Below are 24,455 nucleotides of genomic sequence, written 5' to 3' on the forward strand. Positions count from 1 at the left end.
AATATACTAAGATTTTGTATTTGTCACTTTGCTTACTGTTTGACATTTGCACCTGTAAATTATTCCTTTTGTTTTTGCTAACTTCTTATATGAAAAATATCTCCTCCAAAACTGGGAGGTGAATATAGTAGCTAATTGCTTAAAGTGATTATGTATTAAGTGCTGTCCACTGCATTATGAGCCAAAAAAAGTTTTGTTGCTAATTTTTGCATTGGTATTGTATAACCTGAACAAATTGTCTTTTGATTGCCTTACGTTGCATCTTTTTTGGTGACGGACTCTACTTCTGAAACCCAGAAGCTTGCCTTTTGATTGCTTAATGCTATTTGGTATTTAAATTCTAAATTGTTCCACCCACTTTTGACAAAATTTGCTTACTATGCATTTGAGATTATAGTCTTTCATGTATGTTATTGAATTTAAAATTATTTTAAGTAAACTGAGTTTTAATTTGGTTTTGTGTTTTGGTTTGGTTTTTTTGCTTTTTCAGTGCTTGGGAGATGGGAAGTAATGATAGCTGGCACCTGAACTAAAATATCTGTGTAGTCGCTACCATCCCAGAACTTCAGGATGAATGGGGATATGCCTCATGTTCCCATCACTACTCTTGCAGGGATTGCTAGTCTTACAGACCGTAAGTACTCTTTTTTTTTTTTGTCTTTGCTATGTTCCCTTCTACCTCTTCACTTAATATACCTGCATTTTAAAAGTACTAAGAACAGTTTTATTTTTAAAGTTCTTAAAAGTAAATCTGTTCAAAATCAGATTTGGTATTAAAACATTTCTTGTCCTTGCTAGAATTTAAAAAATATATTCAAACAAAATATGCTAATTGAAACATGTGGGTTAAAAAAAGCACCTCTAAGTAAACCCAAAACAAAAAAAAAAAAAGGAATTCGTTCTTTGGAATATCATTCGGTTACATATCTGGGAACCCCACAAATAAAGAAAAACATATAAATGATGAAATACTTCTCTAAAATATACATATCATCATCTTCACTGGAGAAAGATATGATTAGACTGATGTTCAGATAGAGAGCTGTGGAATGTTCTGAATATACTTGAAACCTAATTCCTTAGTTTTGGACAAAGTACAAAAAAGTTGCTCTAATTAACAAGTGCAAAGAGTGGCTGCTAGAATGGAAATAAGCAGCTGAACCTATGAGCCTTGTTTCTTGGCTGTGAGTAGATGAGGTGAGTGTACTATCTTTAAATATGTCAGGAAGACAAAATGCAAGGAAAGAAAAAGAACTATTTAAATTAAAAGCTGATGCTGGCACAAAACCAAATGGTTATAATCTGACCAAAAATAAATTTCTAGTGGAAACTTAGAGGAGATTTATCATTACTATAATGAAGTCCTATAACAGCCATTTCAATATGAGAAATTGGGACAAAGATGCATATTTTTTTATAAAGCATAAGCAAGAGTTTATAGCTCAGTTGTCTGTGTGAGGATAACTGGACTCAGTGATCCAAGTGCTTATTCTGAGCTCTTGTTTTATTATTATGCTGTTGAAATTTGAAGACTTTTCAAGAGACACTGAAAGTATATACCCAGCAATTAAATTTAATTGCCTATAGTAAAAAAAAGCAAATGTATTCAATGGGGGGAAAAACACTTTATGTCTTTCTGATATTCTGAATTATTAAACTGGAAGATGCTGCTTATGTATTTATATGTGTATATATGTACCGTTATGTGTGTATAATAATGGTCCATCAGGATGCAAATCATAAGTTTCTGGGCTATGGACAGTTTTCCAGCACTAATTATTTGCAGGTATGGTTCTCAAGGCAAAATACTTAACTAGTAGAAGTCACTGGCCAGACTTCTGATGCAAGAGTTTCTTAAAACAGTGATTACCTTTGGTGGGATTAGCTCTTGTGTTAGGTGTGTTTGCTTCCTTCTCTGTCATATTTCTCTGATGTTCAGAAAGTCAGGGGTGCATGAAAGAGAAAGGCATGTCACTGCTTCACCTTATTTCTCTCTGTGTAAAAAGAGGGTACTGGAATTGACAAGTCCTGTTGCCCTAAAGATATGGAGGACTTGATGAGTAGAGGCAGTAGAGTAGGCCGAATTAACTAGCTGAATTTATACTGTTTTAATAAATGTTTCGCTGATCTTGCTAATTTTTCCAAGTTCCAAGGCACATTCAAGGTAATTAATGCAAGTAATGTAGTTGTCAGATTTTCTTTCATAATCACATGAGGGAGTAAGAAGGTGTCCATCTTTGTATGCTTGTGTTTCATGAAATAATTCTGAACTCCTTTCTATTTTCTGATAACAGTTTTGAACCAGCTGCCTCTTCCATCACCTTTACCTGCTACCACAACAAAAAGCCTGCTTTTCAATGGACGGATAGCTGAAGAGGTGAACTGCCTTTTGGCTTGCAGGGATGAAAACTTGGTTTCACAGCTCATCCACAGTCTCAATCAGGTGTCAACAGATCACATGTATGTATTTTGAGCTTCAGCTATATCAGATCACCATCCTTATTACTTTAAACTGAACTGAATTGAGAAGGGTGTTAGTATGTGAAAATTAGAAGGTGCAGGTTTTTTATTAGGCTAACTTAGCAGATTACTGCAGTATAAGAATCAATTGTTTCTGTTGGAATGCTAGTAATTGTCTGACAGCCCTTATGCATAACTGTTTTTTTTAATAGGTATGCTGCTTGTTCTATTCTTGCTAGTTAGGAGTGCAAACTTTGTTGTATCAATTGTGCAAAAGTCATTTGTGTCCCACTTTCGTTAGTTATGTGCACTGACAAATTTTATACCCAGTATTACAGAAAAAGATACTTTTTTGAGACACCCATGCAAGATCTATGTCAGTTCTGATTAGATATTGAACTTAAAATATTTAAGAATTGAACCAGCAAGTATTTTGGTCTTTTCATTTTTCAGTTATGCTCTTTAAATTGTCTTATGTGTACAGCGCTTTTTCCTACATGTTCCAATCTGTTATTTTGATCAAATGAAAGTAGCTCTTCAAAGTCATCAATGCAAAGAAAAAGTGAAAATATGGATGCATTTACAGAAAATTTTTGAATGTTCAAAGGGAATCCTGTGATGTCAATTTTGCCTTCTAAAATAAAAGATTTTGAAAATGTTGGGCTGCAATGTAAATGTCATACATTTATGCTTATCTTATTTTCACTTCTACAGTAGTACTTTCTGGATGTTATGACAAAGCATTCTTTTATGGACAAGATCACAATACAGAAATGGACATGAGAAGTGTTATAATAGTCTGAAACTGAGAGCCATGTATATATAAGTGCTTATTAGCAGAAAATAATTTTGAAGACTAGTAGGAATGCCTTTTCTACCATTCCTTTAGCATGAGAGGAAAAAAGTAGATTTAGAGAACAGTGGTGCAGTGCAGATTTGATGGGAGTTTTTTCTGTATTTTAACAGTAAAATGCTGTTGTTTGGTTTGGTTTTGATTGGTTGTGGTTGTTTGGGTTTTTTTACTTGACTCATGGTTTCTTATAATTTGGAAATGCATTTGCCTCTTTATTTGCTTACTTCCACAATTCCAGAGAATTGAAAGATAACCTCGGCAGTGATGATCCAGAGGGAGATATACCAGTCTTGCTGCAGGCTGTCCTGGCAAGGAATCCTAATGTTTTCAGGGAGAAAAGCATGCAAAACAGATATGGGGTGCAGAGCGGTAAGGATTTTTGATTGATGATTGATTGCTTTTTATGTTCTTCTGTAAGTTTAGGGGGCTGATACTAACCACAAATATGTAGGGAGCACAACTGTGATATTTATGCCTTATCTTGTATTTGATAATGATAAAAATCTAGGTGTCATGACATCTTCTAAGAGTGATTGTATTAGAATAAGCACAGAAATATACTCTACTAGGTGTTTTTGTAAAAAATAATGTTGAATTTCTCTACTAAGTTTAATTTCTAGGATGAGTGATTGGGTTTTATTTTTAAGTAATTTTATTTGAATTTCTTTATAGGTAGGTTTATTTATTTGTTTTAGTAAATTGAAGTTGGGAAAAAAGGCCTTGCTCTGTATTGAAAACCTGTACAATTAAACTATATCACTGTAGTGGTAGTTTTTGATAGTCCTGAGGTAAAGAATAAGGTTGAATGAACCATATGTAACATCTCCTCCTTGCCATTCCTCTTCTCAGCAATTTGTCGTGCCCTACAGATTTTACTGTTTCGATAACTAATTCTTTTCTGAGGTTTAGTGAGATATACTGCTGGATAGCAAAGATAGAAAAGGGGAGAGACCAAGCACAGGATTTATCGGACAGATTCTACTTGTAGATCTGGAGACTTCTTCATTTGCACCTGAAATATATTCTTAAATACCTAACTATGAAATGAGTAGGGGGGGTTTCAGAGTTTGCACAATGTGAGGATGAAGCTTCGCTAGCATTGTAGAAATATAAATAGAAGTGTTACTGGAGTCCACAGGGAACATAAAGTGTTAGGGCATTTTTGGAGGGGGAAAAAATAAAATTAGATTATTAAGTTAATTCACCTAGGCTAATGAGTAAAAAGCAATACAACATTTGAAAAGAAGTTGCTAAGGACAGAACACATAATGTTCCTTGAAGGAATGCAAAAATTTCCATGAATGAAAATGTGGAAGGCAGTGCTAAATATTTAGTAGGTCATTGATACATATATCCTGAAATTTAAACTATGAAAAGAGTCTCCAGGTTCTGGGTTTGGAGGTAGCTGTTGCAGAGTATAATTTTTCCAGTTGTTGGAAGAGTTGTGACTGTCCTGACAGTTTTTGCATAGTGGTTCCACAAAAAACATATACTTGTCTTGGTTTTGGTTTGGATAGAGTTCATTTTTTTTCTTAATAGCTGGTACAATGGTGTGATTTTTTTGATCTAGTATGAGAATAATGTTGATAACACACATTTTTCCACCAGTTTTGTAGAGTAAAATAATTATTTACCAGTGCAAAAGGGAGGCATTATTTATGAAATTATTTGTTCCAGCAGAGGCTTTTGAAAGAAAGAAGATAAAGCAAGTTAGTTTCTTTCTAATTTTTGCTAATTCTGTGCTTCAGAGGGGGAAACACTTTTGCTGCTTGATTCGATAGATTAAGAATAATCCTTATTGAAATAAAACCACCTATCTTTAGTTAATGTGTTTTTGCCTATGCTTGAAGGGAGGTACTAGTACAGAATTAAAAAACAATTAAGCATAAAACTTAAAATAATAGTTGATGCCATTTTAATAAAGTTAACCAAATGCTTTCAGAGAACCAAAAGAGATCAGACTTTAAATCTTCCTTGAGTATTTAATTTTATTTTGCATAATTCTGAATACTTGTACCAGTGCAAACATTGAAATGTAAGTGTAAAATTGGAACCATTGAAAGAAAAGGGGAAGAGGAGAAAAGTATAGCTGTACACAAAGCTTTTTGAGAGGAAGAAGACTCTGTAATGAATGTTTGGAAAAGCTAGATGAAGTGCCATATTTTTTTTTAAATTTATTCATTTCTCTGCCATACTCTTACCTGGAAATAGGAGGATCTTTAAGCTAGATGTTGGCAAATGGTGGCAGTCATGTTAGCTGTTAGTACATCCCGTTCAGATCTCCTAGGCCAAAGGAGGGTATACTGATGTGTTCTGGCAGCAAAGGTTGGGCTTTCTTCTGCTTTCTGAACATATTTTGTAATCTCTGTGAAGTCATGATTTGTAGAACACTTGAGAGTTTGGTAGAGATCTTATGTAATGCATTTTGCCAACCATAAGAATGAAATTTATGTTATTTTATAGTATTTCAAATTCATCTTTTCTGTTTTCCTTACTGTCTTCTTTCTGAATATTGTCCTTTTGCCTTCTGTTGAGTCCAGCATGTGGTGAAGTCAGTGCTGGGTACTGTGATCCAGTATTTGTAATGCCCAGAACTGAGAAGGAAAGAAGGCACTGGTACCCTGTGTCAATTTACTCTGCCTGGAGGGGGCCTCTACACCATGATCCCTTCAGCATCAGTTCCAGCATTTGTATGGACAAACTGAATTTAAATTCATTTCTTTAAGCCTTCTTTTCTAATGCAAGATCAGAAAGATCACCTGGCTAAAGAATTACATTAAACATGGCATAAAATTCTTGGTTCGGTACAATTTGACAGGAAAAAAAGGCCTCTTCAGAAACCTAAATATTAGGTGTTGAATACATGTGAATATAAGGTAAAGCACAAGCAGAATTCTGTGCTGTTTTTTCCAGTCATATTGATTTGTAGCTCAACACTAAGTTTAGACCAAGAATTGGTTTTAGTTATGATTAACAAATAAGTGCAAGGAAGATGTATTATCTGAATACTTGTTTTGTATCCTAGATGCACCACCTTCCCCCCCCCCCCCCAAATTGCTGGCATATTTTGTTTCAGGTAAAGTAGCAGCAGTATTCAAACCTTTATTCCATGTATTTTGATAATAGCCAGCCCCACTGTTGAAACAGGGTTCATACAGATAAGATTTTTAATTAGAGTTTTCAGACTCTTTTCTATTACTAGATTGTCTGAACGGACTGCATCACATCACTGTGCAGCATCAGTACAGGGACAACATGTTAATTTTATTTTAGACCTTTTTAATCAAATGACAGAGAAAGTTCTGGGTGCTATCATAATTATTTATTTAAAATTAGGCTATTATTTAATTTCAGTTTTCATAATATTTTTTTCTCTTCTCAACACTGGCTTTGTCTTTCAGCAGATATCTATTAGATCAGCTAAAATACCATATTGCAATAGGTTAGTCTTCATAGCATAGCTTAGGATGTAGAAAGGACTTAAATTTCACTTTAAACTATTTACTTGTGCATTTTTGAGGATTAAAATCTTATGCATCTTTCCCTAAGCATCAGTTGCTTTGATTTTTTTTCCATCTATAGAAGAATTAAAATGCACATTTTAATGCATAAAAGGGAAAAACTTTGTAGACATATGCTTTCAATAAGAGCGTATATTTAACTTAAAAATTGCCTGTTGGTGAGCAATCCTTGCTTAAGCATGCATGATGCTGTAATACTGTTTAATCATACAATACCTTTTCTGTGATCTGGAGCTGTGTTTTTATATTCTTTGGCAGTAGGAATGCTAAAATGGATTTACGCATATCCCTTTTTTCTGAGCCAAAAAAATTACATTCAAGACTGGGAGTGTATGTTAAGAATACAAAGCTGGCCAATACCCCCAAGCGCTGTGCAGCCTTTCAGAAGGACCGCAACAGGTTGGAGAGTTGGGAGAGAAGAACTGTCTGAAATTCAACAAAAGCAAATGCAGAGTTCTGCACCTGGGGAAGAACAACCTCAGGCACCAGTACAGGCTAGGGGTGACCTGAGGCTCCTGATGGACAAGTGTGTGCCCTTCTGACGAAGAAGGCCAATGGAATCCTGGGATGCATTAGAAAGATCATTGGCAGCAGGTCAGGGAGGTGATCCTACCCCTCTCCACACCTGCAATGCTGTGTCCAGTTCTGAGCTCCTCAGAACAGGAGAGACATGGAGTTCCTGGAGTGGGTCCAGCAGAGGCTGTGAGGATGATTAAGGGACTGGAGCACCTCTCTTATGAGGAAAGGCAGAGGGAGTTGGGGCTGTTCAGCCTCAAGAGGAGTCATCTGTCAGGGGACCTTATCAATGTCTGTCAGTGTCTGCAGGGAAGGGTCAGAGAATGGACCAGGCTCAGCTCAGTGGGGCCCAGCAATGGGACAAGAGGAACGGGCAGGAACTGATGCCCAGGAGGTTCCACCTGAACTTGAGGAAGAACTTCTCTGTGCAGTGACCGAGCACTGGAACAGATCGCCCAGAAAGGCTGTGGAGTCTCCCTCACTGGAGATATTCCAGACCCATCTGGACACAATCTTGTGACCTGTGTTTTCGGATGACTCTGAGCAGGGAGGCGGGACCACAACACCCACTGTGATCCCTTCCAACTTGACCCATATCCCGTGATTGTGTGAATGTTATTACTAGGATGATGTTTTCTCAAAACTGAGCATTACCAACAATCAAAATTAAAGTTGCATTTAAAAGAAATTCTTAAGTATTTTAAGGTATGGAGATGCACAGTGGAGCCATACATCTGCTGCTTAGTGATATGAACAACAGTGTAAAAATGTACAAGAAGATAGATATTTTAGTGTTAATGACCACAGACTAATTTCAACTCCTTTTTAAACTAAATGTTTGGGCTTATTTTTACTACTTTCTCATTACATCATTATTAGACAGACTTGTTATCTGTCTGAAAACTTCAGAGACTGTTGTGGTAGGGGATTTTTTTGTTTGGTTGGTTGTCGTTGTTGCTTGGGGGGTTTTAGTGGGGCAAGGGGAGGGGGGATGGGCACTGTGGACTTAAGGTGTTTTATTTGGTTGTTTTTTTTGAAGTTATTTAGATTGTCTCCCCTTACAGAGATAAAGAGGTGAGAACTGCCTGTCTCAGAATAAGTTTTAGGTTTTTAAAATGGCATTAAAATGTATTACTTTTTATATTTTCTGTCATACTTTTTTAAACCAAAAGTGTGTTTTAAATTTACAGAGGAGAAAAGAGATATATTTTTAAAGTATTTTAAAAGTGCAATCTTTGTTTTAGGCATAAAATGAAACTTCTGCATAGTTCATGCTCATACTGGCACGTTCTGTGAGCTTTCTGTACGTCAGGGTTAAGGGTCATTAGTTTGACTAACTACTACCTAGCTGTGGTGAGAGTGGCTGTGAGAGGTGAGTGGGCAGTGAGCATGCCAGATGCTGCCTCCAGCACCTCGGGAGTTTCTTCCTCACTTGCCTCTCTGCAAGGCAACCAGTGTTCATTTAATCAAATTTTGCAGGAGTTGAGGAGTCCACTTCTGCTACTCTGGGCAATGAAATGTCCTCTGTACTAAAGTATGGAGGTCTCTTATTTTATTTATTTATTTATTTTCCAGCACAAAATGAGAGTTTCACTCCTGCTCTGGGCTAGTTTATCTGGGCTAATATACTTGGAATGCAGCACTTCATACATACCAGGACGTAGTAATGGCTTAATTCCTGGGGGATTATTCCATCACTTCTCTGTTGGGGAGAGGGGAAGAGAAAAGAGGATGACAAGGAAGATTTCTGAAACTAGCTTTGCTTGTGTGCATATTGCAGTAATTGAAATCAGTGATAGTAATACAAAGATTGATGACTCCCAAACACTCTGGATTAGTCAGTCGTCTATCTAAACTTAGGTTTAAATATTTGCATTGCTGATGTGCTCTTTACCCATGGCTTTGGATCACTTGCTGTGGCTTCCCAAGCTGCAGCGTTGTCCTGGTTTGGAATGGGAGGAAATTCAGGGAAGTGATGTAAAGCTTTTTGTGTAACTGACAGTCTGTTGAACCACTGAGAAGCTGGACACGCCTCTGTGAAACACGCATGTTAAAGATGAAAAAACCCGGGAACTCTCTCATTTTCTTTCCGGTCGGTGAGAAGGTGGCGGCCCCGACCGCCCCGTCTTGGCCGGGCCGGGCGGTCCTGCCGCGGGCCGGGGCCCTTCCCCTCTCCCCGGGCCGCCCGCCGCCCCCCCCCCCCCCCCATCGGCTCCGATCGGGTCAGGCCGGGCCGGGCCCCAGCAGCGGCCGAGCAGGAAGGCGGGGGAGGCTACCGAGCCCGGGCCGGAGCAGGGCTGGCCGTGGCTGTGAAGATCTTATGATCAAATCCCCTTCCCCCAGCGCGGCTGAGACCTGAGACCCCCGCAGCCTGTGCAGAAAAGCAATGACCAACCATGAGGCCGATCCTGACACAGCCCAGCCGCAGTTCTCTCCACAAGTTACCAGCGGGTCAGGTAGGCCCTAGACGGGATGTTAACCCTTTCAGTGCTTCAAGCCTCCCTCGAGTGAGAGAAAGGAACAAGATGCAAACATGTAAAGGAACAGCATGAAGACATCGAGGTCAGTGAGGAAGAAGTTAAGTCCCAGATGGGAGGGAGGAGGAGATGCCTTGTTTTTGGAGCTGAAATCCTCTTGTAAGCTATGGAGAAAGAACTCTTTTTCCTTATAACGCATGAAACTATGGGGAGATGCAAGTGTTCAAATTGATATCGAGCAAAGGCCTCCATGCTAAGATAAGCAGATGTTGAAGTGGCTGTGATCCCATGAGAAATTTGAACAGAGGAAGAGAGAAGAGTAGTCCTGTGCTTCCAGGAGAAGAAGATCTCTGTTCCCAGGGATGAAGATGATTTTAGAAATAGACAATAAGGAGAACTTTTGCCTTTGAACAGCTCATCTTTAAAACAATACCCCATAAGTAGATGTGGCCCATTGACAAGCAGTGGGAAGGCTTGTGGAAATGGGAAAGACTTCATGATGGCAGGATTCCCTGGGTGGCTGCTGTGCGTGACAAATTGAGAGCCACGAGAGAACTGTTTCCTTTCCTCTTGTGGAGAAGTCTCTATAACCTTAACAAGAGGGACTTCTCTCCCTCAGTGAACTGAAGAAAGACTATTTTAGAGGTGGTAAACTGACTGGAAATCTTGGGTGCAGTTTCTTTACATTGTCTGTAGGAAAGAAAAGGTTGTGAGGGGAAGAGAAGTGTTGTGAAGGGTTTGTTTTGATTCTTACTACTTTTTTCCTTCTAGTTACTTTTAATAAAATTTTCTTTATACCCTCTTAAAGTTTTGAGCCTTCTTTGCCATTCTCCTAATCCTGTCTCACAGCAGGAAGTGAGTGTATTGGTGACTGGCCAGCACCAAACATACCACATTCTTTAGTGCATTGGCTGGAAAAATTTCAAATTGGGGAAATCTTGAATTGGCAAACATAAACCACAACACGAAATTGGTCTTTCTGCCCGGTTTTGAACTGAAACCACAAGTGTGTATTTGAATTCTGATGCTGTTTTAGCTGCAAGACATTAAATTCTATCATTAAAATCACCTGGTTAAAAGTCATATAAGTTCTTGTGTACCTGTACCATTTCAATTTCCAGTGTTATGTGGTGGTTAGAAATTCTTTATATCTGTATGGAAGAGAGAAAACTAAAAAGATTCATTTAAATTCTCCCTAATAAAGATGCAAGTTAGTTCCAGGCCCATTGGTACTTGTGGCTTGCCATCTAGTACAACTCCTGAATTTTCAAAGCATGGCTGTGGCAATCTACAGGCTGTTGGAGACTACAGATGGGATACTGGTGGTTCTTTGCAACTGAAAATATTTCAGCACCTTCTTTGATAACATTCCTTTTAAGTGTGGTGGAGCTGGAATAGAAAGCTGTCCCTGGCTAGAAAGGAACCACTAGGGCATTAGGGGAGCAGGGAGAATATCTTGCACCACTCAGCCTGAGGTGATTGTTTGTTGTACTTGATCTAAAAATGGGAGATAAGATCTTATTGGCACATTGAGTACTCCACACACAAGCCTGGGGTGTGGAGTATGTGGCCTGTTATAAAATGTTACTATTTACTAGCTAAGGACCAGAGGGGGGAACTGCCGTTGACATTTATTGTTGATTTAATACTCCTTTAGGGAACATGCTTTTTATGTCATGGTGTAAATGGACATCTTACATGAAATCAATCTTTTAAAAATGTTTTCTAACAGTTGTAGACAGAAGATGTTAATGTTTGTAAAGTTTGTAATCTCTTTGTATATAATAATTTCTGAAATGAGAGACTTCATTGATTAAAAAGGAAATGCATGTAAAGTAATGCTGCTATCTTCTTAATAGGGATGATGATGTCGCAGTTTAATATTTCTCAGAACTCCATGAGAGGTAGTCCTGCATCTTCTAATTATCAACAAACTACTATCTCACATAGCCCTTCCAGGTAACATTCTCTTTTAAATGGGGTGGGATGGGCAGCAAACTGCAAATTCTATCTACAGTGACAGTCAATTCTTTTTGCAAGTATGTGAATGGAAGGTGATCAGTGTCAGGATATATTTTGCATTTGTCTGACAGCAGGGTGAGTTTCTTCAGCTGGAAAAGCAACATGGTTTTGCTAGTGAGTAATCTTTGTATTCTGATTAGTCAGAATTCCCTGCTGTCCCTCCCTCACATAATTTTGGCAAACTTTCTTTCCTGCTAAAATAATACCCCTGCCTCCTGACACCCCTACAGCTATTTTCTACCTGTGGCAGGAGAACAGGAGAGAAGAGGCGATGTGTTCCAGCATGTATAACATTACCAGTGTGACAGAAGGGTGGAAAAGAAGGCTTGTAAAAACATGGAATACTGTTGTAACAGTTATACAAAAGGCTGCTCAGAGGAGGATAGGTCCAGTAATTTGTCCAGTCTTCCATCAGCTTTCTCATCAACTTTCGGGTTCTTTTTCAAACTTTGAGTGTCAACAAGTAGCATGTACCTATAGAATCATTTAGGTTGGAAAAGACCTCTAAGATCATCAAGTCCAACCGTTAACCTAACACTGTCAGGTCCTCTACTAAACCGTGTCCCTAAGTGACACATGTACACACATTTTAAATACCTCCAGGTTGGTGACTTAATCACTTCACTGGGCAGTGTGAGCCAGTGCTTGACAAACCTTTTGGTAAAGAAATTTTTCCTGATATATAATCTAAATCTCCTCTAGAATAACTTGAGGCCATTTCCTCTTGCTGTGTTGCTTGCTACCTCCTTTCAACGATAAAGTGTCCCCTGAGCCTTCTTTTCTCCAGACTAAACACCCCCAGCTCCCTTTGTCTTCTAAAAGAAATAAGAAATTTGTATAAATTTCCTTTTCCAACTTTTTCAAACTTCTTCATTTTATTTTTTAGCCGGTTTGTGCCACCACAAACAAGCTCTGGTAACAGATTTTTGGCACAACAGAACAGTCCAGTGCCTAGTCCATATGCTCCTCAAAGTCCTGCAGGATACATGCCATATTCACATCCTCCAAGTTACACACCACATCCTCAGATGCAGCAAGGTAAGTCTTTGATATTTATTTTATTCTCCTATCTTAAGTCAGCTTTACCTTCATGAGTGTGTTTCACAGTTCTCTAATTTCTTTGAAGGAGTCACATGCTTAATGCAAATCTTGGAGTTGGTAGAGAATTTTTTGGGTATGCTTAAACTTGGCTTTCCTGACTGTACAATGGTAGTATTTATTTTATTTCAAAAAATCCCAGAAGGATCATCAAGTCCAACTCTTAAGTGAATGGCCCATATAGGGATTGAACCAGTGACCTTGGTGTTAATGCTTCTCCTCTATGTACACTTATTTTGCATAGTTGTCACATATACATGATAATAGAAAAATTTAAAAAACCCTAAAACTTTTTGTTAGCTATGGCAATTGTTTATCTGTACTGGCGAAAACATATTTTTTGCCAGTGTAATGTAAATTTTCCTGCCAGCTTATTTAACCGTACCAAACCTTTGCAGTGTAGGCTAGGCTAAGTTGGCAGAATTATACTCAAGGTATGCAGTAACTGGCAAAGATGACCTTCAGAGTTAATGGATGTCTTTGTTTTTCCCTTTTCTCAAAGCAATCTTGAACAACATGAACACTGTCAAGTATCTAGGCATTATCCTTTCTTGGAAGTAGAGTTCTTGTTAGATTCTTTTAAATCATCTGTTCCTAAAGTTTAGCAGTGTGCTTAGAATTTATATAGGTGTTCTGTATGTAATGTTATGTGTCTCATGAATACCTTGGAAGTTATTAAAGGTAGAGAATGCATATTATATAGAGGAAAATAAAGTTTTCTATAACCTATGAGTATGATGCTGACTGTAATTAGGATAGATGTGGAGCGAAGCTTGGCTAATCTGTACATGGAATTTAGGTTTAAGTCTCTTGAAAATTTAAAACTTGGATACTAATTTTATTCAAGATATTTGTGCAAAAAGGATTCAGTGAAGAAAGTTGGGATTCTTGTTACAATCCTAGACCTCCTACATCCAGCACATTCATATTATGGCCTTTTCTGTGAGATTTTTTTAGAGTTTATGATTGTGTGACTATATTAGTATAATTATTTTTATTTTTCTGTATTTCAGCTTCAGTATCTAGTCCCATTGTCACAACTGGGATGAGAAATCTCCATGAAAATAAAGTTTCAAGTCAGTTGTCTGGAAATTCAGCTAATTATCATGCTGATAATTCTAGACATGGCTCAAATGAAGACTATCTACAGATGGTGCACAGGATAAGTAGTGATGTATGTTACCTAGATCAGTTTATGATGATGAAACAAATATTTACTGTGATAAACCAAGTATGTGTTTAGCTGCCTTAAAAGTCAGATATTTTATGAGGATGCTGTTGATGAATAAAACCACTGACAATATATTTTGGTTTCAGATGTGTGCACTCAGATGTGCAACTTTATTGTGCAAGTTTTAAGATTTTTCTAGATCTCTGTCCTTTGGAACAGTGTGTGACATTGATTCTGATGAAAGTATGAAAAGTAAAAAAATCTAACGTATGTGAGGTTATTATAAAGAGATGGTAGAGTCTCTCTGCAATTATTGTATCAATATATTGATGTAAACAATACTAGATTCTAAATAGGTTTATAGTTAACATGTCTTTCTGAAGATTCCCCTGTCAATTATATGAGACAATTGCATAACCTATTCAGTAATATAGTAGTGTTGTCAAAGGCAAAAATTGCTTTTAACATTTTTTTCTTACAGATCTATTATGTGCTTTTATGGCCTGGTTTATTTATAATATGTTTTCCTAGTGACTTGATTTCATGTGAGAGAAATTCTTGCTAAAGTATTGATTATAAGTGAAAAAGAACAGCAACTTTCTCCCATGGTGTTTTCAACTTCTTCACTTTCTTAATGAGCATCTCATCCTGTGGATGAAGCATGTTTTGACTCTTCTTTACAAGTTTGGCACACAGTCTCTTAACACCTCTTAAGGAGACAGCACTTAAGTTTCATTTTTATTTTTTGCTTTTAGTTCTTTGAACTATGCGGTCTTAGTGATGCCTACAAACCTGGTGACAAGTGGGCCTTTTTTTGACCTTTTTAAAAAAAGATATATTTAATTTACCTTATGAAAACTAGGGGCAACTCTTGTCTTCCTAAATTAGCTTGTGGAAGCAAAAAACTGTTGTATTCAACAAGTGTATTGATAACACCCGGCTACCTAAATTCCTTACAGGGATTAGGACACTGGGACTCTAAGACAGTTATTTGTTTTATTAGTCTTCTCTTTTTAAATGAAAGAATTATGCTGATGAAAAATATTAGCTGAGAAGTGATATCTTCAACAAGAGAGTTTTGCAATGAAGGAATCTATCATAATACACAATCTCATCAGGTACTTTTCTCAGTCTCTGTTTCAGCAATGCAAATTCTTCAAAATAGGAAGTAGTTCTTGACATTAAATGAACATATATTCCCCAACTACTACCTCTAGTAGGCAGCCCTCAACCTGTACTGGTACTTGGGGTTATTCCTCCCCAGGTGCAGGACCCTACACTTGCCCTTGTTGAACCTCATTAGGCTTCTCTCCACCCAATTCTCCAGCCTATCAAGGTCCCTGTGAATGGCAGCACAGCCTTCAGGTGTATCAGCCACTCCTCCTAGTTTTGTATCATCAGCACATGCAACTGAAGTGCATCTACAACAATGCATGCAGCATGGGCAACAAACAGGATGGACTGGAAGCCACGGTACAGCAGGGAAACTATAATATAGTTGCAATCATGGAGACATGGTGGGATGACTTGCATGACTGAAAGGCTGCAATGGATGAGTATAAACTCTTTATAAGGGATCAGCAAGGAAGGAGAGGCGTTAGATGTCTCTCGTATGTTAGAGAATGTTCTGATTGTCTAGAACTCGATGATGGTAATGGTAGGGTTGAGTGTTTATGGGTAAGAATTAGGGGAAGGCCAGCAGAGCAAATCTCCTGATGGGAATCTCCTACAGATCACCCAGCCAAGATGAAAAAGACAAAATGTTCTATAGGTAGCTGGGAGAAGTCTCACGATCATTGGCCCTTGTTCTCATGGGGGACTTCAACTTACCAGATCTATTCTGGAAATAGAGCACAGCAGAGGAAACAGTCCAGGAGGTACCTGGAGTGTGTGGAAGAACTGACACAGCTGGTGAGTGAGACAATCAGGAATAGTGCCCCACTGGACCTGCTGTTTGTGAACAGAGAAGGGCTGGTGTGGGATGTGATAATTGGAGGCCATCTTGGGCACAGTGATAATGAAATGATAATTTTCTGTTCTCAGAGAAGTAAGCAGGGGGATCAGCAAAACTGCCACCTTGGACTTGCAGAGTGCAGACTGGCCTGTTTGGGAGCCTGGTTGAGAGAGTCACTTGGGAGGCAGTCCTGAAGGGCAAAGGGCTCCAGGAAAGCTGGATGTGCTTTAAAAAAGAAATCTGAAGGGAGCAGGCTGTCCCCATGTGCCAAAAGACAAGCCAGCAGAGAAGACTGGCCTGGCTGAACAGAGAGCTTTGAATAGAACTCAGAGAGAACAAGAGAGTGCATCACCTCTGGAAAAAGAGGCAGGCAGCTCAGTAGGACTACAAGGATGTTGTGAGGTCATGCAGGGAGAAAATTCGAAGAGCCAAAGCCCAGCTAGAACTTCATCTGCCTACGGCTGTAAAAGACAACAAAAAGTGGTTCTACAGATACATCAGCAACAAAAGGAGGGCCAAGGAGAATCTCCATCCTGTATTTGATGTGGAGGTAAACAGTGACAAATGATGAGGAAAAGGCTTGGTATGCTACTTAGATCCCCTCACATCTATGGGGTTGGATAGGATCCAGCCAAGGGTACTAAGGGAGCTGGCAGAAGAGGTCACCAAGACACTGTCCATCATTTACCAGCAGTCCTAGCCAACTGAGGAGGTCCCAGGTGACTGGAGGTACCAATGTGACAACCATAAACAAGAAGGGCCGGAAGGAGGATCCGGGGAGCTACAGGCCTGTCAGCCTGACCTCAGTACCTAGGAAGGTTGTGGAATAGATCATTTTGAGTGTGATCACATGGCATGCGCAGGACAAAGGACAACCAGGGGATCAGGCCCAGCCAGAAGGGGTTTAGGAAAGGCAGGTCCTGCTTGACCAACCTGATCTCCTTTTATGACCAGATGACCCACCTAGTGTGTGAGGGAAAGGCTGTGTGTGTGACTACCTGCACTTCAGTAAAGTCTTTGATGCTGTCTCCCATAGAATTTTCCTGGAAAAGCTGGCAGCCCATGGGTTGGACAGGTGCTCTCTTCACTGGGCTAGGAACTGTCAGGATGGTCAGGCCCAGAGAGTGGTGGAGAATGGAGCTACATCCAGTTGGCAGCCAGTCACCAGTGGAGTTCCCCAAAGCTCAGTATGGAGGCCAGCCCTTTTTAATATCTTCATTGATGACCTGGACAAGGGGATCAAGTGCAACCTCAGCAAGTTTACAGAGGGCACCAAGTTGGGGTGGAGTGTTGATCTGCTGGACGGCAGGAAGGCTCTGCAGAGGGATCTGGACAGGCTGGAGCAATGGGACAAGGCCAATTGTATGAGGTTCAACAAGGCCAAGTGCCAGGTCCCACATTTGAGTCACACAACCCCCTGAAATACTACAGGCTTGGGAAATAGTGGCTGGAAAGCTGCCCACAGGAAAAGGACCTGGGGGTGCTGAGCAACAGCAGCTGAACATGAGCCAGTGTGTGCCTAGGTAGGCAAGAAGGCCAATGGCATCCTGGCTTGGATCAGAAATGGTGTGAGCAGCAGGACCAGGGCAGTGATTGTCCCTCTGTACTCAGCACTGGTGAGGCCACACCTCGAATGCTGTGTCCAGTTCTGGGCCCCTCACTGCAAGAAAGACATTGTGGTGCTGGAGCGAGTCCAGAGAAGGGCAATGGAGCTGGGTCTGGAGCACAAGAAGTGGCTGAGGGAGCTGGGGGTGTTTGGCCTGGAGAGCAGGATGCTCAGGGGGGACCTTCTTACTCTCTACAACTCCCTGAAAGGAGGGTGGAGCCAGGTGGGGGTCAGGCTCTTCTCCCAGGGAACAAGCAATAGGACAAGAGGAAATGGCCTCAAGTTGTTCCAGGGGACATTTAGATTGGATATTAGGGAAAATGTCTTTATGGAAACGGTTGTCAAACATTGGAACAGAGTGCCCAGGGTATTGGTTGAGTCACCATTCTTGGAAGTGTTCAAAAAAATGTGTGGATGTGGCACTTGAGGACATGGTTTAATGGTCAACATAATGGTGGTGCTGGGTTATTGGTTGGACTTGATGATCTTAAAAATATTTTCCAACCTTAACAATTCTATGAAACTCATTCAAAACTGACCGACTGTGAAAACATAAAGCATACCATCGTTGTTCAGTTTAATGGGAAAAAGACTGAGGGTAAAAAGTAAGTATACCTTTAAAAACTGATTTTAGTAGCTGTCCCGCAGAAAACAGTTTGAAGAAGTTGAAGTAATTCAAGTTTTGCACTTATATATGAACAATCACATTAATCATAATGCTGCATCTTTTTTAAAAACAGTATTAACGTTGACAGAGATAGTTATGAGCAAGGATTATTAAATCATAAAATCTAAAACTTTGTTTATCTTTTTTCTTAGCTTTGGGATTTTGTTCTTAAAAAGTTATTAATGTCTGTAGGATATTGTGGGTTTGTAATACTCGATTCTACTAAATCAGCAAGCATATACTTGAAGACTCACTGTGCAAATACTCAAGTAAAGACCATATTTGAGAAACCTGGTAATCAAAGAATGGTTTGGGTTGGAAGGGACCTTAAACACCTTCTAGTTCCAACCCCCTACTGTAGACAGGGACACCTTCCACTGGACCAGGTTGCTCCAGGCCCCATCCAGCCTGGCCTTGAACACTTCCAGGGATTTGGTAGACACAGCTTCTCTTGACAACTTGTTCCAGGGCCTCACCACACTCACAGGGAAGACTTCCTTCCTAACATCTAATCTAGATCTACCCTCTTTCAGCTTTAAGCCCTTGTTCCTTGTCCTATTGCTACACTCCCCGATAAAGAGTCCTTCTCTGGCTTTGTTGCAGGCTCCCTTCAGCTATTGGAAGGCTGCTCTAAGGTCTCCCTGGAGCTTTCTCTTCTCCAGGCTGAAGAGTCCTAATTCTCTCAGCCTTTCCTCATAGCAGAGGTGCTTCTGCCCTCTAATCATCTTGGTGGCCTCTTCTGGACTTGCTTCAGCAGGTCCATGTCCTTCCTGTGCTGGGGACTCCAGAGCTGGAGGCAGCACTGCAGGTGGGGTCTCACCAGAGCAGAGGGACCGAATCACTTCTCTTGACCTGCTGGGTTACACTGCTTTTGATGCAGCCCAGACTGCAGTTGGCTTTCTGGGCTATAAGTGCATGTGAGAACATGCTCAGAATAGAAGTTTGTGCTTACATTTCACCATTTGATGAAGTTCTTATCTAGGAAAGAGTAAATGAGGGCTTGTACATTAGTTGACAAATTTTCAGGAATGGCATGTGTGTACCTGAAAGATCATCTACCTAGTTAGTTCAATTAATTTAATAAAAGATGTCTTTACCTTTGTCCTTGGATGTCCATGGGTAGAGGACCTCTCCTGTTCTAATAAAAAAAAAATCTATGAAAGTTACTAAGCTTTTGTTCCCTCCAGTATTTTAGTGGATTTGAGATTTATTATAATTCAGTGATAATTAATGTTTGAAAAAATAGTCTCCTTACTTTCAGTGTATCAAATAAGCAAGTAACTGTTAGATCAGCAAATTAATTCATTTTGACTTGCAATAAAAAGCATGTAAGTTTAAGGTATAGTTGTTTTTATTGCATCGAATCAGAATATTAGATTTCTTTACACATGAGGCTTTCTCACCAGGCAACAAGTCTTTTTGCAAGCAATTAGAAAAATAAGTGTAATTAATAGCACGTCATGAGGTTTAGATTCATTTTGCTGTGGGAGGGGAAAAAATCTAATAGAAATGTTTTGTAAATGCCTATGTGTGATGAAATTGATGAAGTATGGTTTCTTATGAATTTATACTCTTTGCCTTGTAAGCACTTTCAGTCCATAAATATCAAACTATTTTCTTTATTCTTAAGCAGTGTGAACTATGCCTTCACAAGGCATAACATGCAGTGACTGATCTACTGCTATGCATGTGGAAATTGGCTGATTTACCATTGTCAGAGGGAGTGTGTAGTTGACATCCATCTATTTCAGTTGCCACAATGGGTGTGCTACAGATTTTGTTCAGTCCTGATGTGTTTATGTTGGAGTGTATGAATACAAAGTTTTGGCTTGCTTAACTGTAAAAGTAAGATGGCATTCTAGTAAACTTTAAGGGTAGGCTAATTTAAATAATGCTGAATTTGTTTAAAAAAGAGAAAAATCTACTTATTATACTCAATTTCTTTCAGTTGGTATTGTAGAGAGTTCATCTTTCTCTTTTTCAGCTCTTTACTATATGTAACAAAAAACTTCTAAATGAAATCTTAATGTCAACCAAAGTGCTTATTTAGCTAGAAGACATACATGGATTTATTTTTGTGTGCATGTTCTGGTTCTAAATTCTTAAGGCTGATTTTTTTTTTTAATTTTGCCTATATAGTAGTCTAATAGGAGTCTAAATGACAAAGTTTTTTATATAAAGAAATATTTTTCTAATATTTTCGTATGCTTTTTCATCCAGTCCATTTTACCAGTATATGTACTAATTTTGGTCTTTATTTTATGAAGTGTTCATGATTTTTTTTTTTATTTTATCATGGTCACTTTAGGATGGCGATCCTTCAGTAAGGAATGCTGCATCTTTTTCCTTGAGGTCACCACAGTCAGTCTGCTCTCCATCTGGAAGTAATGGAACCCTTAAAGGTAATCTAGCAGTCATATATATGAATGTATTTTTTTCCCAGTTTTAAAACACAGAGTTTAAAGTTAGTTCTCCCAACTTCTGTATTCCAATAGTGCTAAAGAGTATGTCATTAATTTTTCGATACAAAAATATTTTGAGCCCTGATTCAGAAGAAATTTCTGAAGGTTCAAAAATTGATTAATCATACTTCAAAGCAAAACTCAAATCCATGAAGGACAGAATAATTTTAAATCCTTTCCAATATGAGGATTAAATTCTTTAAAGGAATAGTTTCAGTTGCTCTACATAAGAAATTATTTCAAGGCAGCATTACAAGTATTGAACTCTTAACCAGCTCAAAAGTGTTTTAACATGTAATGCTTGTCTTGATTGCCATAATCAAATTTTATGAACATGAAATTAAAAGTAGCTCAATGAACACAATATATATAGCATAAATGAAGCCTGAAAACCTTAGCTGTGGACAAGGAATAGGATAAACTGTCAGTCAGCTGAGAAAATAATTCTTTATGCTAAAATATGTAATGCATACTGCTGTTTTTAATATTCTTCCTAAGAAGCAATGACTGAGATAGATGAGATTAGTAAGGTAGGGGTTTGGGCATATTCTTGTTAATTTAAGTATTCAGTGCTTATGTATTTACATAGCAATAGTAAAAAGAAGCAATATTGTTTTCTTCTCTTTAATCCTGAAACAAAATTAAATCTTTCTAGGTGGTCAGAATAGGTGGAGAGGGAGAAGAGGAGATGGGGGAGATTCCACAGAAGGCAAGGGTATTGGGGTTGTGCAGCCTGGATAACAAGTCTTTGCAGGTGAATGTAGATGATGATGCTGACAGGGACACACGGATGGGATGACACACAATGAACCAGGCAGACCTTAGAGCAGTTTCCTCATACCTATGAGATTATCATGAAGACTTGAGTCAGGCTTTCCACAGTGTTGTGGAGCAAGGATGAGACACAGTGGACTTAGATTGAAATGTGAGGTTCTGACTAGATATAAGGAAAACCTTTTTTTCTATCAGGACAGTCGAGCATTAGAAAAGCCCAGAGAATCTGCATTTTTCATTCTTGGATGTTTTCAAGACCTGGCTGGATTAGCCCTGCATAACATGGTGTCATGGTTTAGGAGGGATACTTCCCAATTTAGTACCCCCACCAAGACTCTCACAAACTATGTGACCTTCTGTTGGTCTCCCATTTTCCCCTCCCCCTCCTGCTGTGGTGGGTGGTGGGCCAGAGAGGAGAATTGGAGATACAGAGGGCAAAGATCATGGGTTGAGATAAGAACAATTTACTGGAAACAGCAATGAGATAAGAAAAGTAACAGTGAGAGCAACAATACTAATGACAAAGGGTACAAGAAAGTAAATTATTCACATGGAAACCCCCCTAAAATAGCTGATGGCTGGATGGCTTCCTCTGCCCCACTTCGCTGGAAGGAGCCCCTTCTCCCCAGAAGACACTCCCTTTCCCCTTGCCCCCAGCAATGATGTTAGGTAGTATAGAATAACTTCTGGGTCCTGGCCATGCCCCCTCACAACTACTGCAAAAATTAACCCTGTCCTGGTCAGAACCAGGACACATGGTCTTGCTCACCCTGCTTTGATCACAAGGATCAACTAAAGGCCTCCTGAGGTTCCTTCTTAACTGAATTATTCTATGATTCTGTTACTGCTAAATGATCACTGTGGTTCATCTTCTGCAGGCATATACTGTGGTAAATAGTGATAGAAGAAATGTGGCTCAAATGAGAAGTAATTGTATAGCACGCCTTCATGAGTATTTTAGGAGGCTTTGTGCTAAAGGACTTGTTGTGAGACTTATGTAAATGGCAGAGACTAAATGTGGTTGTTTTTCTTTAACTCTATACACAAAATTGATGTTTGAGCTTATCAGTTTAACAACATTGTGAATCTAAGCTCTCGGAGTCTCTGTGGTCGAGATGACCCCGAGGTGTTAGAATGTCTCTTTTTCCCAGTGTCGCAATCGAAGAAGGAGTCAGGATTCCTTGGCTGTGGTTTTCAAGGTTGTTTATTTTCTCTTATCTATAACATTTTTTTTCTGACCTGCTGAGGTCTGTCTAGCAGGTCGGTCCATGGCACACTGACTGTCCCAGAGGTGGTGTTAGTTTTTTATACTAAGAACTACATATACTTTATTTACAATAATTTTACAATACCTATCACCTATGTTTGACAGTCCATCTCTACTCTAAACCAATCCAAAAGTGCCACCATCACACAGAAGATGGAGGCTAAGAAGAAGAAAGAGGAAGGACAAGGCACGTCCAAATCCCTCCATCTTGGCTTCTGAACTTCCATTCTAAAAACCCCAAAATTCTACTTTTCTCTCTTGTGACAAACTAGCTATCATTCTACTTAAGCTCTCGTGGCTTGTAAATCTTCACATAAAGTTGATAATTTTCTCCATGGGTTAAAATCAAAAACACAGGTGTCTTTGGCTTCGTGCTAAGGTCTCTGAGCTCCTTGCCAGGGGCTCGAGCCATCCAAGGCAGCCAGAGGAATGTCCTGGGTTCTGACATAAGCTACTTGCACTCAAATATATGATAACCATTGTCACCTAAAACTGGGAAATAAACGTTCCAAACAATTTTTTTTTTATGTTAGGAAGCAAAAATTGCTTAATCAGCAGCACTGGATGCATGGGGAATTCTCCTCAAAGCATGCATGCCCAGTAACCTAACAGACCAGGTTATATTCCTGAAACTAATATATATTCATCATATGTCTATTACATTTTCATCACATTTCCTGAATACATGCATACATGCTTGTTATTTCCACAAACATATTTGTATATGAGTAGGGGTCTTTTGAGGGTCTTTGGTGGTCATTTGGGAACATCCCATTCCTTTAAATTCCCTTTTATGTTCCCGAATTATCTGATGAATCTTTCCTCCTTGAGAGTATCTCAAATATGTGGTCAGATCACAATGCATTTCCCTTATCATTCTTTACTCCAGTACTCTCTCTCTGTTCTTAAAACTAAGACATCTGCTAGTACATAATTATCACTGATATAAGTAAACAAGGAAGTATTAGCTGGCATAAGACTTATGAGTCACAGATGTAGGGAGTTAACACAAGGGCACAGTAATCTCTGGCATTTGTACTAAGCACTGTATGGTACAAAACTAAGCATTAACCACTAATATAGGGATCATATAGTATTGTGCTAAATTTAAAAGAATTTTCTGACATCTTCCCCCACTGCTGCATAGACTTTTTCTTAAAGAAATATAACTTGTTTGGTAACCACTCAGCCAGAAGAATATTTGAATTATTTTTCTGGTTAAAGTTGCTGCTGTTTCAATTGGTTGTCTTGGAACTTGTTTTGAAGGTATACTTTTCATTAATATTTCTGAAAACAACTGATTGTACAGTTCAGATTGTAGCATTTCAGCATTCGAGAGGCTGAAAAAGTGGAAGAGGAGCTTTTTGATTCACCTGTATGCTAGCTTTACTTTTCTCATTGATAAAGCACACAACTGAAAAATGGTTACTAATTTTGACTTCTTCAAGAAAAATAATAAACCCTGATTGAGAGAACCAGTCCTTGATGCTGCAAGAATCTTGCCAGATGTTTACTTCCTCTAATCTTGCATTTTAGAAATGCATTGAAGAGATATAGATAATGAGTGCTATTTAGAATACGTGATCTCTGACTGTGAGTTTTTTTTG

General features: G+C 38.9%; 1 protein-coding gene across 1 annotated transcript in view; it reads left to right on the forward strand.

Moving 5' to 3' along the window:
• The first annotated feature begins 492 nt into the window (after positions 1-492).
• The window catches only part of LOC134431404 (nipped-B-like protein), a 132,028-nt gene continuing 108,065 nt past the window's right edge, over positions 493-24,455 (forward strand). Inside the window, exons 1-7 of the mRNA XM_063179421.1 lie at positions 493-634; positions 2,295-2,460; positions 3,552-3,682; positions 11,687-11,786; positions 12,736-12,887; positions 13,961-14,121; positions 20,654-20,747. Coding sequence (XP_063035491.1) covers positions 571-634; positions 2,295-2,460; positions 3,552-3,682; positions 11,687-11,786; positions 12,736-12,887; positions 13,961-14,121; positions 20,654-20,747 — 868 coding nt within the window. The 5' untranslated portion in view covers positions 493-570. The remainder of the gene's footprint in view (positions 635-2,294; positions 2,461-3,551; positions 3,683-11,686; positions 11,787-12,735; positions 12,888-13,960; positions 14,122-20,653; positions 20,748-24,455) is intronic.

This window comes from Melospiza melodia, chromosome W (genome assembly GCF_035770615.1).
Source record: "Melospiza melodia melodia isolate bMelMel2 chromosome W, bMelMel2.pri, whole genome shotgun sequence".
Lineage (NCBI taxonomy): Eukaryota > Metazoa > Chordata > Aves > Passeriformes > Passerellidae > Melospiza > Melospiza melodia.